Source organism: Peromyscus leucopus, chromosome 15 (assembly GCF_004664715.2).
Source record: "Peromyscus leucopus breed LL Stock chromosome 15, UCI_PerLeu_2.1, whole genome shotgun sequence".
Classification (NCBI taxonomy): Eukaryota; Metazoa; Chordata; class Mammalia; order Rodentia; family Cricetidae; genus Peromyscus; species Peromyscus leucopus.
The window spans coordinates 22,676,839-22,689,082 of NC_051076.1; the positions used below are offsets into that span (position 1 = coordinate 22,676,839).

Consider the following 12,244-nt stretch of genomic DNA (forward strand, 5'->3'; position numbering starts at 1 on the left):
ACAATGGATTTGAACAGGTTCTTTAATGTTCCCGAACTTTAATTTCCTACCCCAAGGCAAAGAAATGGAGCTGATAGCAAATAGCAAGAGCACTTTCAAGGTCATTTATCCCCCGTCCCTGAAAGGATATGATAAATGGAGTAAGCACATGCCACAGATATAAACAGTATGGAGATATCAGGTATCACCAAAGTAGTGAGGGCTTTCACAAGATACTCGGTTACTTCTCAACACCTTGGGTCTTAGGTTTCATGTCCGTGAAGAATAGCTAAATTCACATAATTATTAGCATGTCATAGTCAAGGACACCTTTCAAGTTCAGGTTTGAAATCAATAGAAAGGTGTTTTATTTGCTATTCCATGCGATTTTAACGTATAGAAGCACAGGTAGCAACTAAGATAAAGTACTCATAGAATAAATACAAATATCAGTGAGCCGTGAGTTTGTGGCTGAATGCAGTTTTTGCATTAAACAGTTGCGATTGATTACTCAAGTGGTATCACTGTTGAAGGGAAAGATAACTATCATGACAATAATGCAGAGAACATTCTTGTGTCTAAAGGTGCTAAGAACAACAAGAGAGAGCTCTGTAGTTCATTCAGTATTTTCTCATTCTATTCCCACGGCAATCACTGGAGTGAGCAACAGTTAGTCCTCTGGTGTGGTTTTCAATGAGAGTTCCTCAAAGGCCCGTGTTGCTTAGAGGCTTGGGCCTCAGCCTCTGGCAATATTAGAAGTCGTGGAACCTTTAAGAAATGGAGGCCTGTGGAAAGTTTCTGGTCTTTAGGGGGTGCCATTAAAGGAGATGTGGGGACCTCAGCTGCTACATCTTTCTCGCTTTGCTTCCCTACTGGGAGGCAAACAGCTTGCCATCTGCTGTGATGGGCTGCCTCACAGCAGGCCCCAACAATGATGGCAGTCAATCATAGACTGAACCCTCCAACACTGAACCCAAGCAAGCCTTTCCTCTCTCCAAATGTTGACTACCTCAGGTATTTCTTACAGCAACAGAAAGTTGACTAATACATCCCCATCTGTTGTTATGAACTTGAAGCTAATGGAAACCAACTACAAACTATGAATGCTATAACTAAATTAATTAAAAAATTAATTGAATAAGAAATTAAAGGAGATGGTTCTAAAATCTGAATATTTTATGTATTTATTTTGCTTGTGTAGGAGGGCGGGATTCCATGGTGGGCCTGTGGAGGCAGAGGACAATTTGCAGGAGTTAGCTGTCTCCTTTTACCAAGTGCAGTTCAAGGACCGAACTCTAGTTATCAAGCTGGTAGTAAGTACCCTTACATACTGAGCCATCTAGTGGGCCCTAAACTCTGAGTATTGTAATTTTACATTCTCTCAAAGAAAAAGAAGCAAAAAATGGTTTATGGGATGTTGACATTCATTAATCTATTCTCCATGGTTTATTGTATGATTATTATCAGAGAGGCACTATCAGCAGAGTAAAAGATCATGCATGGCTCCAACTTGCAAGAAGCCAATGGGCTGGTAGAATAAACTACGTATAATACTTACACTGCATTCCGCAGACCAAAGGTCTGTGGAAATGCTCAGAAATAAGTGTTCTAGGAGTACTTTGCGTGTTCCATAAGGTTAATCCTATCCTAATATTCTGTCCGGTGCTTCAATCTATATAACTGATCATCTTCAGAAATGTTTTTCTTCCTTCCATCAAATTCAATTTGATATAATGTTCTTTTGAACATCAACCGGAATGTTCCACACTAATGTCACAAACAATAAACTTGAAGAAGAGTCAAAAACAGAAGCCAAAGGCTGCGAGTGAAAGTTCAAAGACTCACTGGACTCACTGAGTCCATTTTACGCCTGGTATGCTATGCCAATGAGGATCAGCATGAAGCTCTAGGAATTCATGCTTTGCCTGAGTTTTTTTTAACACAGCAGACATTATCTGTGAGTTGATAACAATGCTCGATTGTGTCACATATATGTAGCAAGAAATACACACTGCCTTTGCAGTCTTGAAAAGCTGGAGAGAATGAGAGCTTCCATAGTATTTTCCCCTATAAAAGCTTAATTAAAAAAAAATTGACTCAACTCAAAAATCTGGTTTGATCAGGAAGCCGTTTGTTTAAAGTTTAAGTGTCTGGAGTGAGACACTTCATTATTACTCTGAAGTGGCTATCTACCACGTGTTAAGGTGTGGGAATTCCGTACTATTTTCAGCATCATCCCAGAGAGTAATAGACAGTTGCTTCCTTTGCTGAAAGGCAATCAGCTTGCATCTATTGTATCCATTTAAGCTCTGTAGTTATACTTAAAAATTGGAATAGTAAAAACTGAGAGATGATGAATAATGTGATAGATAATTATAGTATAAAATGGAAGCTACTATACAATGGGGTGTAGACCATTCTCAATCTATTAGTGTAGGGATTAGAGCCAAGACCTTGTCTTGCTGGTAAACAGTTGACCAATGAGCTACAAACTTAGCCTCCACAGTTTTTTAAGCCTGGCTCAAGTGCTTGTGTTTGGAAGTGTGGTTTCTCCTTCAGCCTCAGATACCTCACTGGAAAAATGGGCTTCAGAACATTTATCTTGAAGGATTATTTGCAAGGTTTAGCGATAACCTTGGTCACTCTGCCCGGTAGTTCAGGCGCCAGGACTGAAAACTGTATATTTGCATTCTGTTGCTTCTTCCTCACATGGACTACCCACGGGATTCTATTTTAACCATTATTTTTGCATAGCATTTGGAGAGGCAGTGTGAGCCAGGGTCCAGTCATGCAAAGTCTGGACTCTACCTCCTGATACACCCTACTCCCAGCCAATCTTATAAAATGGGGGCTCTGAATAGATATGAGACCCTTGTCTTCACAAGTCTGACTGATTGCAACTTGGAATGTCTTTCCGTGAAGCCATGGCCTGAGCAAGAATGTTGGGTTGGAGTGTGCAGGGGCACTGCCAGGGGCTAGAGAAGTTTACCCTCTGCAGCCTTTTCAACACCCCATGGTGCTTCCCAAGTTCATCTTGACTTTCCAGGCTTTTAAATGGACCTCGCAAATCTTTAACAGTAGTTAAGGTTCCGTTTTCTGATTAAAACAAGAAACCAAAAATGTTTTCAGCCATTGACTAAGGGAGAGCGAAAGACAAAGAATTAAAGATTCAATGATTAACTAGCCACCCTGATTCTCAGGCTTGTTTGCTTTGGACTGGGTTTGGGGGTAAAGCCCTTGTGAGCCTAGAAACAGCAGAGAGAACAGCGCATGAGCCAGCCACACACACCTAAAGAACGGAATCTAAGCACACGGTGTAGGTTGGTTCTGGGTCGCCTCTTCCTGGGTTGCAGGGCCAGATAGACAGCTTCCAGGAGCCTGAAGGCTGAGGAGTGGCAGGTCCAACAAGCTGGACGGGAGAGGACTGCCCTCGCTGGTGGCGCGGCATACTTTGCAACATCTCCCAGATGAAGTACAGTGCAAGGTTCGCAAAAAGACACGTCCTCCAAACCATTTTCTAGGGGCACTCTGGGCCAAGTCCCCCGGGGTGAGATGTCTGGGTTCCTAAGGTGGGAAGTTGGTGAACTTTCTGAGTGAAGGTAGATAGTAGAATCAGAACGAACTAGAGCGGTGCGGGGCGGACGTGGTGGCTTCCCAGAGAGTCGTTCTCAGGAGCCTTGCCCGCAATCGCGCGCGGACGGCGCTCACTTCCCCAGTCGCTCGCTGGTTTGCCGGCGAGAACCCGCGCAGGACGAGGGCAAGGGCGAGGCAGGCGGGCCGGGGAGAGGCGCGCGCAGAGGGCGGCGGCCGGACCCAGCGCTCGCCTCGGGCGGCTCCTCACTGCATCAACCTGCGGGCTCCCGCTTGGCCGCCGGGCCCCTCCCACCGCACCCCACCCCCGCCGTCCGCCCGCCCCGGGGCCCGGGTTCCAGTTGGTGCGGAGCAGCCGCGAGCGGAGCTCCCGCCCGGGACCCGCAGCGGCAGGCGACGTCTTGGCCACCTCCGCTGCACCCTCACTTCTGCCACTCGGGAGCTGGCATCCACTCCTTCCCGGTCTCCCTTTGTCCGGTCCCCCCCATCCGCCCCCTCCCCCATCTCTTCTCCCATCCCCTGCCCCGCGAAACCCTCCCTCCTCTGTCCCTCTCCCCGTGTCCCCGCTCCTGCGCCTCTAGCCAGCACGCTGCGCACCCCTCGGGCGATCGGCACCGGTGCTTTCCCGGGGCGATCTGCACCCCCGTGCTCCCCGCTCTCTCCTTCAGCTCCATCTCACCGCCCGCCTGGCCTCGCGCTCGCCGGCGGCGCCCTGCTCCCATCCCGAGTGGGTTGCGCGCCTGGCTGCCGCCTGGTCATGTCAGGATGGAGATCCGGCAGCACGAGTGGCTCTCGGCCTCCCCCCACGAGGGCTTCGAGCAGATGAGGTTGAAAAGCCGCCCCAAGGAGCCCTCTCCCAGCCTGACCCGAGTGGGCGCGAACTTCTACAGCAGTGTCAAGCAGCAGGACTACAGCGCCAGCGTCTGGCTCCGGAGAAAAGATAAGCTAGAACATGTAAGGACCACTCGTTCCTGGGGGGCTAGGTGGTCGGAGCACAGAGCTCTAGGAGTGTACGGACTCTAGTGGGGGACCCCAGCGCGCGGCCAGCCCCCAGGGCCAGGTTGCCTGTACCCTCTGTCAACCCTGCACGTTTTTTTGCGCAATGAGTCAATTGCATGGAGAAAAGAAAGGTTCGCTTTAAGGTACCCCAGTTCTGGCATCCAGGGGACCTCCTGATTAGCTCTTCACTGCAGAGTTCATGTGCTCTGTGTTCTTGGGGGTACCTGTGAGAAGGGTGGTTGATTGCAAGAGACTGGGCTTTCTTTGCACGAGGAGGGTTTCAGTGGGATGTTTACCCGGTTCTTTGGAGACGGCTCACTCAGTCCAGAAACTACAAAAACACAGCAATAAAGTTGTCGCCGCCGGCGATCCAGAGCTTTGGGCAGTGTGTGCTGAGAGGCTAGCAGGAGGTTTTAGGGAGCCTTCCCATCTGAGCCCAAGTGGAGGGAGGTTCTGCGCTGAGAATGGACAGACCAAAGGTCCCCTGCTGTCTGCCACTCCTAGGCAGCGCGGGACCCAGCGATGTGGATTTCCCCTCGCCTTTCTCTCCTGGGTGAGGACTTGTGTCTTCAGCTCGGGTGTGGAGTCCCTAAGTCTGGCTATTCTAAAAAGAAAAGAAGTCCTTCCACAGGGACCTTTTGGGAATCCACACTTAAAACTCTGACCCGTCAGTACCTCCTTAACCAAACATTGAAATGAAACTAGGAGTGTGTCAGCAGCAGGAAGAGGACTGTCATTGCCCTTAGCAGAGCTGCAGAATCCAGAGTCCATTAATGGGATGTGGAGGGTTCCTCGTATTTGGGTCACCATATCAAAAAGATAAGACAGGAAACTCTGGAAACGCGTGTCCCCCAGCGCTGTACCCACCTGAATCCCATTGGGCCCCCAAAGCTCTTCCCGAGCTTTGCCTCACCAACAGTGTCCCTGGAAAGAAGCGTGGAAGTGGGTATTTCTGTTAGAAGCCGAAAGGACAGCCCGTGCCTTTTTGAGGACCTGATTAAGTCACACGAATGACTAATTCTAAAGCCCTTATTTAAAGCTCCTAGATGAGTTGAGTAACAGGCTCTGTTTGGTGTGGGGAGAACCAAAAGGATGTCTTGGATCCTTGAGACAGGGGAGGTTGCTGAAGGGATTCCAAGGACTGCAGTGCAAGTTGGTTGTTTGAAAGGTAACAGCGATGCCTGTTTTAAAATGCTCACTCCAGAATGATGCTTGAAGGGATCAGTGATGTCTGGAGTTTATAGAGGACACATAGAAACAGTATCTCGTGTAATTCAGCTCTGGATGCTCATAAGAATACTGGCTCCAGCCTCAGGCCTCAGAGTGGTGATGCAACTGTGTTCATCATAACTGTGTTCATTTGCAGTGGTTGCTTTAGGCTGGCCCATTTCTTGTATACTTTTACTGAAAATCAATAGTGCAACCTTCTGGGAGTATGTCATCCCAAGTCACAGATGCTGCTGGGTGCATTGTACAGAAATGCTCTCCCACTTTTTGATTTGCATGCAAAGTATTAGGCCTACCTAGTGGGCCACAGCAGCTTCCCCTTTCTGCTTGAAGTGTGGGATGCTCGGCTCTCCTGAGGATGAGAGACGAAGCGAAGGGAGGTCTGGTTATGCTCACAAGTATGTGAACATCTGCACATTCCCTCACTCAGATGCCCTAAAGAGCATTTCACTCAGTTTAAAAAAAAAAATCATGTGCTTCATTTGATGTTTAATGAGATGTATGTTCTATCTTCTTCTATGTTTACCTTGAATTAGAAATGGAGATTTTATTTCAAATGATTTTTGGTTTACTCTCTGGCTCCATTGAAATATTGACATCTTAATGAGTTAGTGTTTATGAACATGTTGTGAAAAGTTAAAGTCATATACAGATACAAATTTTATTGAAATTCAAGCACTCAGTGTTTATATGTCCTGTTTTGTGTGCTAGGATGTTTAGGTAGATTGCTGTAAATTTATAGTTCAGCATGTGAGATTTTAAAAACATATAACAAATGTAACCTGGCATATAGGTGCTACATAAAGCATGAAAATATCATATTAAGTTCATTATAAACAACATGCAGAAGCTGTATGGCACCTTCTAGTTTACATGTTACAGGGAGCAAGGTGGGAATGTCATAGAAAGTCGAGGGTAACTTAAAAACTACTCCTCTGCTCCATCTAATCAAAAGGATGACCACCATTTTTATTATGTGGAAATAAATGAAGAAATAATTATGACGGAGATCATATGCCTGAAAACAGCCTATTTGATTGTTTTGGTGCTTTGAAAATCAATCTAAATATTAAGGGAATAAATAAATTATGACTTCAAATGACACATACATGTAGTCATCACAAGTAACGGAATTCCCCCAGATGAAATGTGGCAGTGTGTGGATTCTAGCCAGGCTTTAGAGGCACAGCTTAATCTGAAAGTCAATAACACCGTGTAAAGTGACAGCTAAATAATATATTTCTACCCACTTTGCTAAAAGTGAGAGTAATTTATCTCTTACTTTGGCTGAAAGACATCAGAGGGATCTCAGGTTATGCAAAAGGAAAGTGACATGAGTTGGATTGGAATACATTCAATTGATCCTAAACTTGATTCCTATCATTAGTTAGTTAGTTGATACTTAAAATGAAGATTTGTAAGTACATAAATGTCCATTATGGTTCATGCCTATAATCCCAACACCGGGGATGCTGAGGCAGGGACAGCCTGGGCTGCTTGATGGATCCTGGATCAAATGGGGCCACAAAAGGAAAATAAATACATGGCCTGACATAATGTCAGGTGTCTGTGATACTAGCCTTCAGGATGCTGAAGCAACAGAATCGGTAATCTAAAGCCAGTCTGCGCTACACAACAAGGCACTGTCTCAAAAAACTGACTTAACCACCTGAAAGATAGAGTTATGTAGGGAATTTTCCCATTCCTTAACCACAATTAGAATGTGCAAGAAGGTCATGTTGTGTGCCCTGAACTCTGAACTTCAAACTCAGCTTGTACATTTGAGGAAAATGAAATTTTTTGGTTGCATGCAGAATATTGTTTTACTCATTGTGAGTGAGGCTCTTGGTGCTTAGAGCAGTGGTTCTCAACCTTCCTAATACTGTGAGTCTTTAATACAGTTCCCCATGCTGTGGTGACCCCCAACCATACAATTATTTTTTTTGCTACTTCATAACTGTAATTCTATGAATCGTAATGTAAATCTCTGATATATAGGATATCTGATATGAGACCCAAAGGAGCCATGATCCACAGGTTGAAAACCACTGGTTTAGAGTCTTTTGCATCCTGTTTTGTTCTAGAAACAATCCTCATTGTTTGAGAGAACAGTGGGCTTGTAAAGCAATGGCAGTCTTGTTTCTTGTAGGATTCAAGTATTTCCTTGACGGATACTATAGAGGATTGGGGTTTAGCAAAGCAACCTGGGCCGGAGCCACCCTTTGAAGGTCTTGGTCTTCTCAGAAGACAGTATGACATTTGGTGTTCTTGAGCTTTCTTCTATATTTTTCTATTGGAAAGAGGGTGAGATGAGTCTGCTCTACTCTTCAGTTTGATGCCAGTTGTCTTAAAAAGTTTTTGGGTCGGCCCGGAGGTGGTGGCGCACGCCTTTAATCCCAGCACTTGGGAGGCAGAGGCAGGCGGATCTCTGTGAGTTCGAGGCCAGCCTGGTCTACCAAGTGAGTTCCAGGAAAGGCGCAAAGCTACACAAAGAAACCCTGTCTCGAAAAACCAAAAAAAAAAAAAAAAAGTTTTTGGGTCTCATATCAGATATCCTATATATCAGAGATTTACATTACCATTCATAGAATTATAGTTACGAAGTAGCAACAAAATAATTGTATGGTTGGGGGTCACCACAGCATGGGGAACTGTATAAAAGACTTGTAGTATTAGGAAGACTGAGATCCACTACTCTAAGCACCAAGATTCCAGGTTATATGGATGGGGAGAAGCCTTGCTTTCTTCCTTGTGTACTCCACCAGGCATTGCTAAAGTAGTTGTAAGTAAAGGTCCTAGTTGGATAGACCTGAATTTGGATTTTGATTCATTTTCAGTAAATAAGCCAACTATATGTAAAAGGCTTAATGTAGGATATGCAGTCATATTTTTAAAAAGTCATGGTTTTTCAATGGTGATTAAATGAGATATTCTCTATATTTCAGGAACAAATAAACCTATTATGTGTCAAGCAAATGTTGTCATCAAACTCCTCATCTGCACAGGCTGACAGGGATCCTCCTCTTCTGAGTCTTCCTGATTGATGGAAGGCAATGCTAGTCTCAGTGCTTACTGCCCCTATTGCCACGGCAGCTTAGAAGTTAAGAGAATCTAGAGATGACTCCTGAAGTTTCTACCCACAAGTGATGTATCTGTAAAGCCCATACCTATTAGCCAAAGCAAGTTTTGTGGTCGAGGTTCACTTGAAAGGAATATAAGAGACCAACCAAAACTCAGAGAGAAGAGAAATGCATCTTTCCCTAGTTTCCATAGGACCGCTCTAGAATATTAAGCACTCAGTGTCATGTTAGGACTATATTAGATGATCAATAATGCACCTAAGGGAAAATGACTTCTCCAGTCTTCTCCAATCTCTGCCTAAGCAACTCCATTTCTCCCATGTCTCACATTTAACATCAGCTTCCCTGTGTCCTAGACTCAAGACATATGGACCTTTGAGCCACTAAGGATGTTTCCAGTCTGTTTTTTTCCAAGAGTGTGACTCTTCCTGGCCAGTGGCTCTTTGCTTAGCCCCTGCCTGGTCATTCTCACCTGACTTCGTTGTTTCTTGTGATCTCTGCTGGCCAATGCAAGCAGAGATTAGCTCTTTACAGATATCTCACATCCTTGTGCGGATGAGATGAAGTTGCAAGATTGGTCTGGGAATCTCTTTAAACTAGAAGGAGAAAGATGGAGAGGAGATTGGTAAAGAGTAAATGACGGGGGCTGTAGCTAGAGTTTTCCTGCCTGGCCCACAGTCAGAACAAATCTCTCTCACCCACCTGTCCCACAGCCGCTCAGACCCAACCAAATAAACACAGAGACTTATATTGCTTACAAACTGTATGGCCGTGGCAGGCTTCTTGCAAACTGTTCTCATATCTTAAATCAACCCATTTTATAAATCTATACCTTGCCATGTGGCTCGTGGCCTGCCAGCATCTTCACATGCGGCTTGTCATGGTGGCAGCTGGCAGTGTCTCTGACTAAGCCTTCCACTTCCCAGAATTCTTCTCCTCCTTGTCCCACCTATACTTCCTCTTGCTTGACTACTGGCCAATCAGTGTTTTATTAACTAACCAATCTGAGCAACACATTTGCCATACAGAACACCCCACAGCAGGGGCATGGAAGGATAACTCTGTTGATGGAGTACTTACTGCACAGACTTGAGGAGCCAAGTTTGGAACTCTAGCATCCACATAAAAGCCCAGAGCTGCATTACATGTCTGTAACTCCAGAGCTGAGGTAAATGGAGACAGGCAGATCCCTGGAACTCACTGGCCAGCTGATCCACATGTACTGGTGAAGCTCCAGGTTCACTAAATGTCTCTGTCTCAAAAAGTAAGGTATACAATGACCAAAGAAGACACCTGGCACTGACATCTGGCCACCTGCATGTACTCCCCCAACTCATGTGTACACACACACACACACACACACACACACACACACAGAGAGAGAGAGAGAGAGAGAGAGAGAGAGAGAGAGAGAGAGAGAGAGAGAAAGAATACAAAGAATAAAAGACAATTCTTAATGTTCTCACTTATAGTTAGCATTGTATTTTGGTCTAGTGTTTTAACTTAAGGAAAAAAGATGTCTCCTCTGAGTGTGTTTTACACCAGCTTTAACACAATTGTTTGTGTTATCAGCAAATAGTAAATAAATGTCACGTTCACACTTGCCCCTTACAATGAATTATTCACATGATGAGCAAAGAACAAGAGTAAAATTGGCCACTGTGGCACAGGCTTGTGTTACATAATGCCATTTATGTCCACAGAACACACCCATGAAAGCACTGTGTCCCACCGAGCAGATCAGCAAAGCAGGGAGAGATACAACTCAACCCAAGGGAATGAATCTTTAAAATGCCCCATTAAAAATCAACCAACCAAACAGCCTGGCAAACACGCAAGGACAATAATGGTCACCAGGATTAGTTCCTGTGATTTTAGATAAAGGGACAGCCTGGGCAGAGGCAAAGTTCTCTGCCTCTCTAACTCCTCCATTGAGAAAGGCACATTTAGGTGTCTCATGGGTGCCTTCTAATGGATATCAGTGGGCCCATATATTGTCCTTGTCCCTACCACAGTTAACATGTATTTTGCACTAATGAACTTCTTTCTCTGAGGATCAACATGACAGCTTGTTTTGAAGAAGTTTTGTTTTGTCTGAACTCTATTGGGTGTAGCTTATTATTGATTGTTGAGTTTAAATGTGGTCTGTGATGTATCACATTCAATACATTGAATTTGAGAAGCCCAAGATAATTGAATTGAAGGGTTGTCTTCTCATCTAGCAGCAGTCAAATATCAATTTCTGGCTCATATTTCTAAAAGTTTTTCATTTTCCTTACAGACTTCTGTGTCTATCTCAGGCATACATCTCTGGAATAGTTTTTAAAGTTTCTATTTAAGCTCTAAGGTTCAAGAAATCTGATGATAGTTTTGGGCTCTAGGATGTGACAGTAGCAACAGTATGTTCTCATACAAGATTGATTAGTAGAGATATATAGGTATATACGTAGACTGCATGGCAAAATCTCACACCAGAAATATTGCCTAAACTGGTAACATCAAAGCAAGTTACCTGGGGTTCATACCTTTGCAAATGGAGCTGTGAAATCTTAAGATACAACGTAAATGTCACTGTCAAGGTATAGTAGGGATGTCAAACTGTCATGCTTAAAGACATAGAGCTTCTAAACAAAAGGTATACAATCCTTTCTCCCTCCCTCCTCCCTCCCTCCCTCCCTCCCCCTCCCTCCCTCCCTCTTTCTTTCCTTCCTTCCTTCCTTCCTTCCTTCCTTCCTTCCTTCCTTTCTTCCTTAATTCCTTCCTTCCCCCTCTCCCTTTCTCTTTATTCTCCCCTCAGTCTCCTCCTCCTCCTCCTCCTCCCCCTCCTCCCCCTCTTCCTCCCCATATTCTCTCTGGCTTCTTGTGTAGTCAGTCTGGCTGTCCTGGAACTCTCAGTGTAATCCAACTTACAGCAAATTCTACAGCCTCTGCCCCTCTTGTTCAGGCATTACATGTGTGTGCCACAGTCACAGTGCCCAACTTTCTAACTTTTCTTTAAACACAGAAAGATGAATTAAGTTTTGAAAATCATAATTCTAGTCCTTCATAAGAATTTAAATGGAGACCATGGCAAATTTTCCCAGGTAGCCTTACCTTTATTACAGAGTTCAATCTTGACTGACCTGTGTATGAGGCCCAAATCATGGGATGGATGCCATGACCATTGGATGAAAAATATGCTTCTTTATTCTCCAGAGCATAGTGAGCATCGTGAACATGGTATTTACCTACAGTGAGCTGTGACCACTGTCCTTTTCCCAGGAAGTTGTGAGATTAGATCCAGAAGTGGCCTGAAGAGTGAGGCTGGGAAGATGGTACCCATTGACACAAAACCACTGCTACCAATGTCATTCGTGAAAGCATAGTTG

General features: G+C 44.8%; 1 protein-coding gene across 1 annotated transcript in view; it reads left to right on the plus strand.

Moving 5' to 3' along the window:
- The first annotated feature begins 3,930 nt into the window (after positions 1–3,930).
- Positions 3,931–12,244, plus strand: part of Pld5 (phospholipase D family member 5) — a 329,510-nt gene continuing 321,196 nt past the window's right edge. The window contains exon 1 of the mRNA XM_028865531.2: positions 3,931–4,524. Within this exon, the coding sequence (XP_028721364.1) occupies positions 4,336–4,524 (189 nt within the window). The 5' untranslated portion in view covers positions 3,931–4,335. The remainder of the gene's footprint in view (positions 4,525–12,244) is intronic.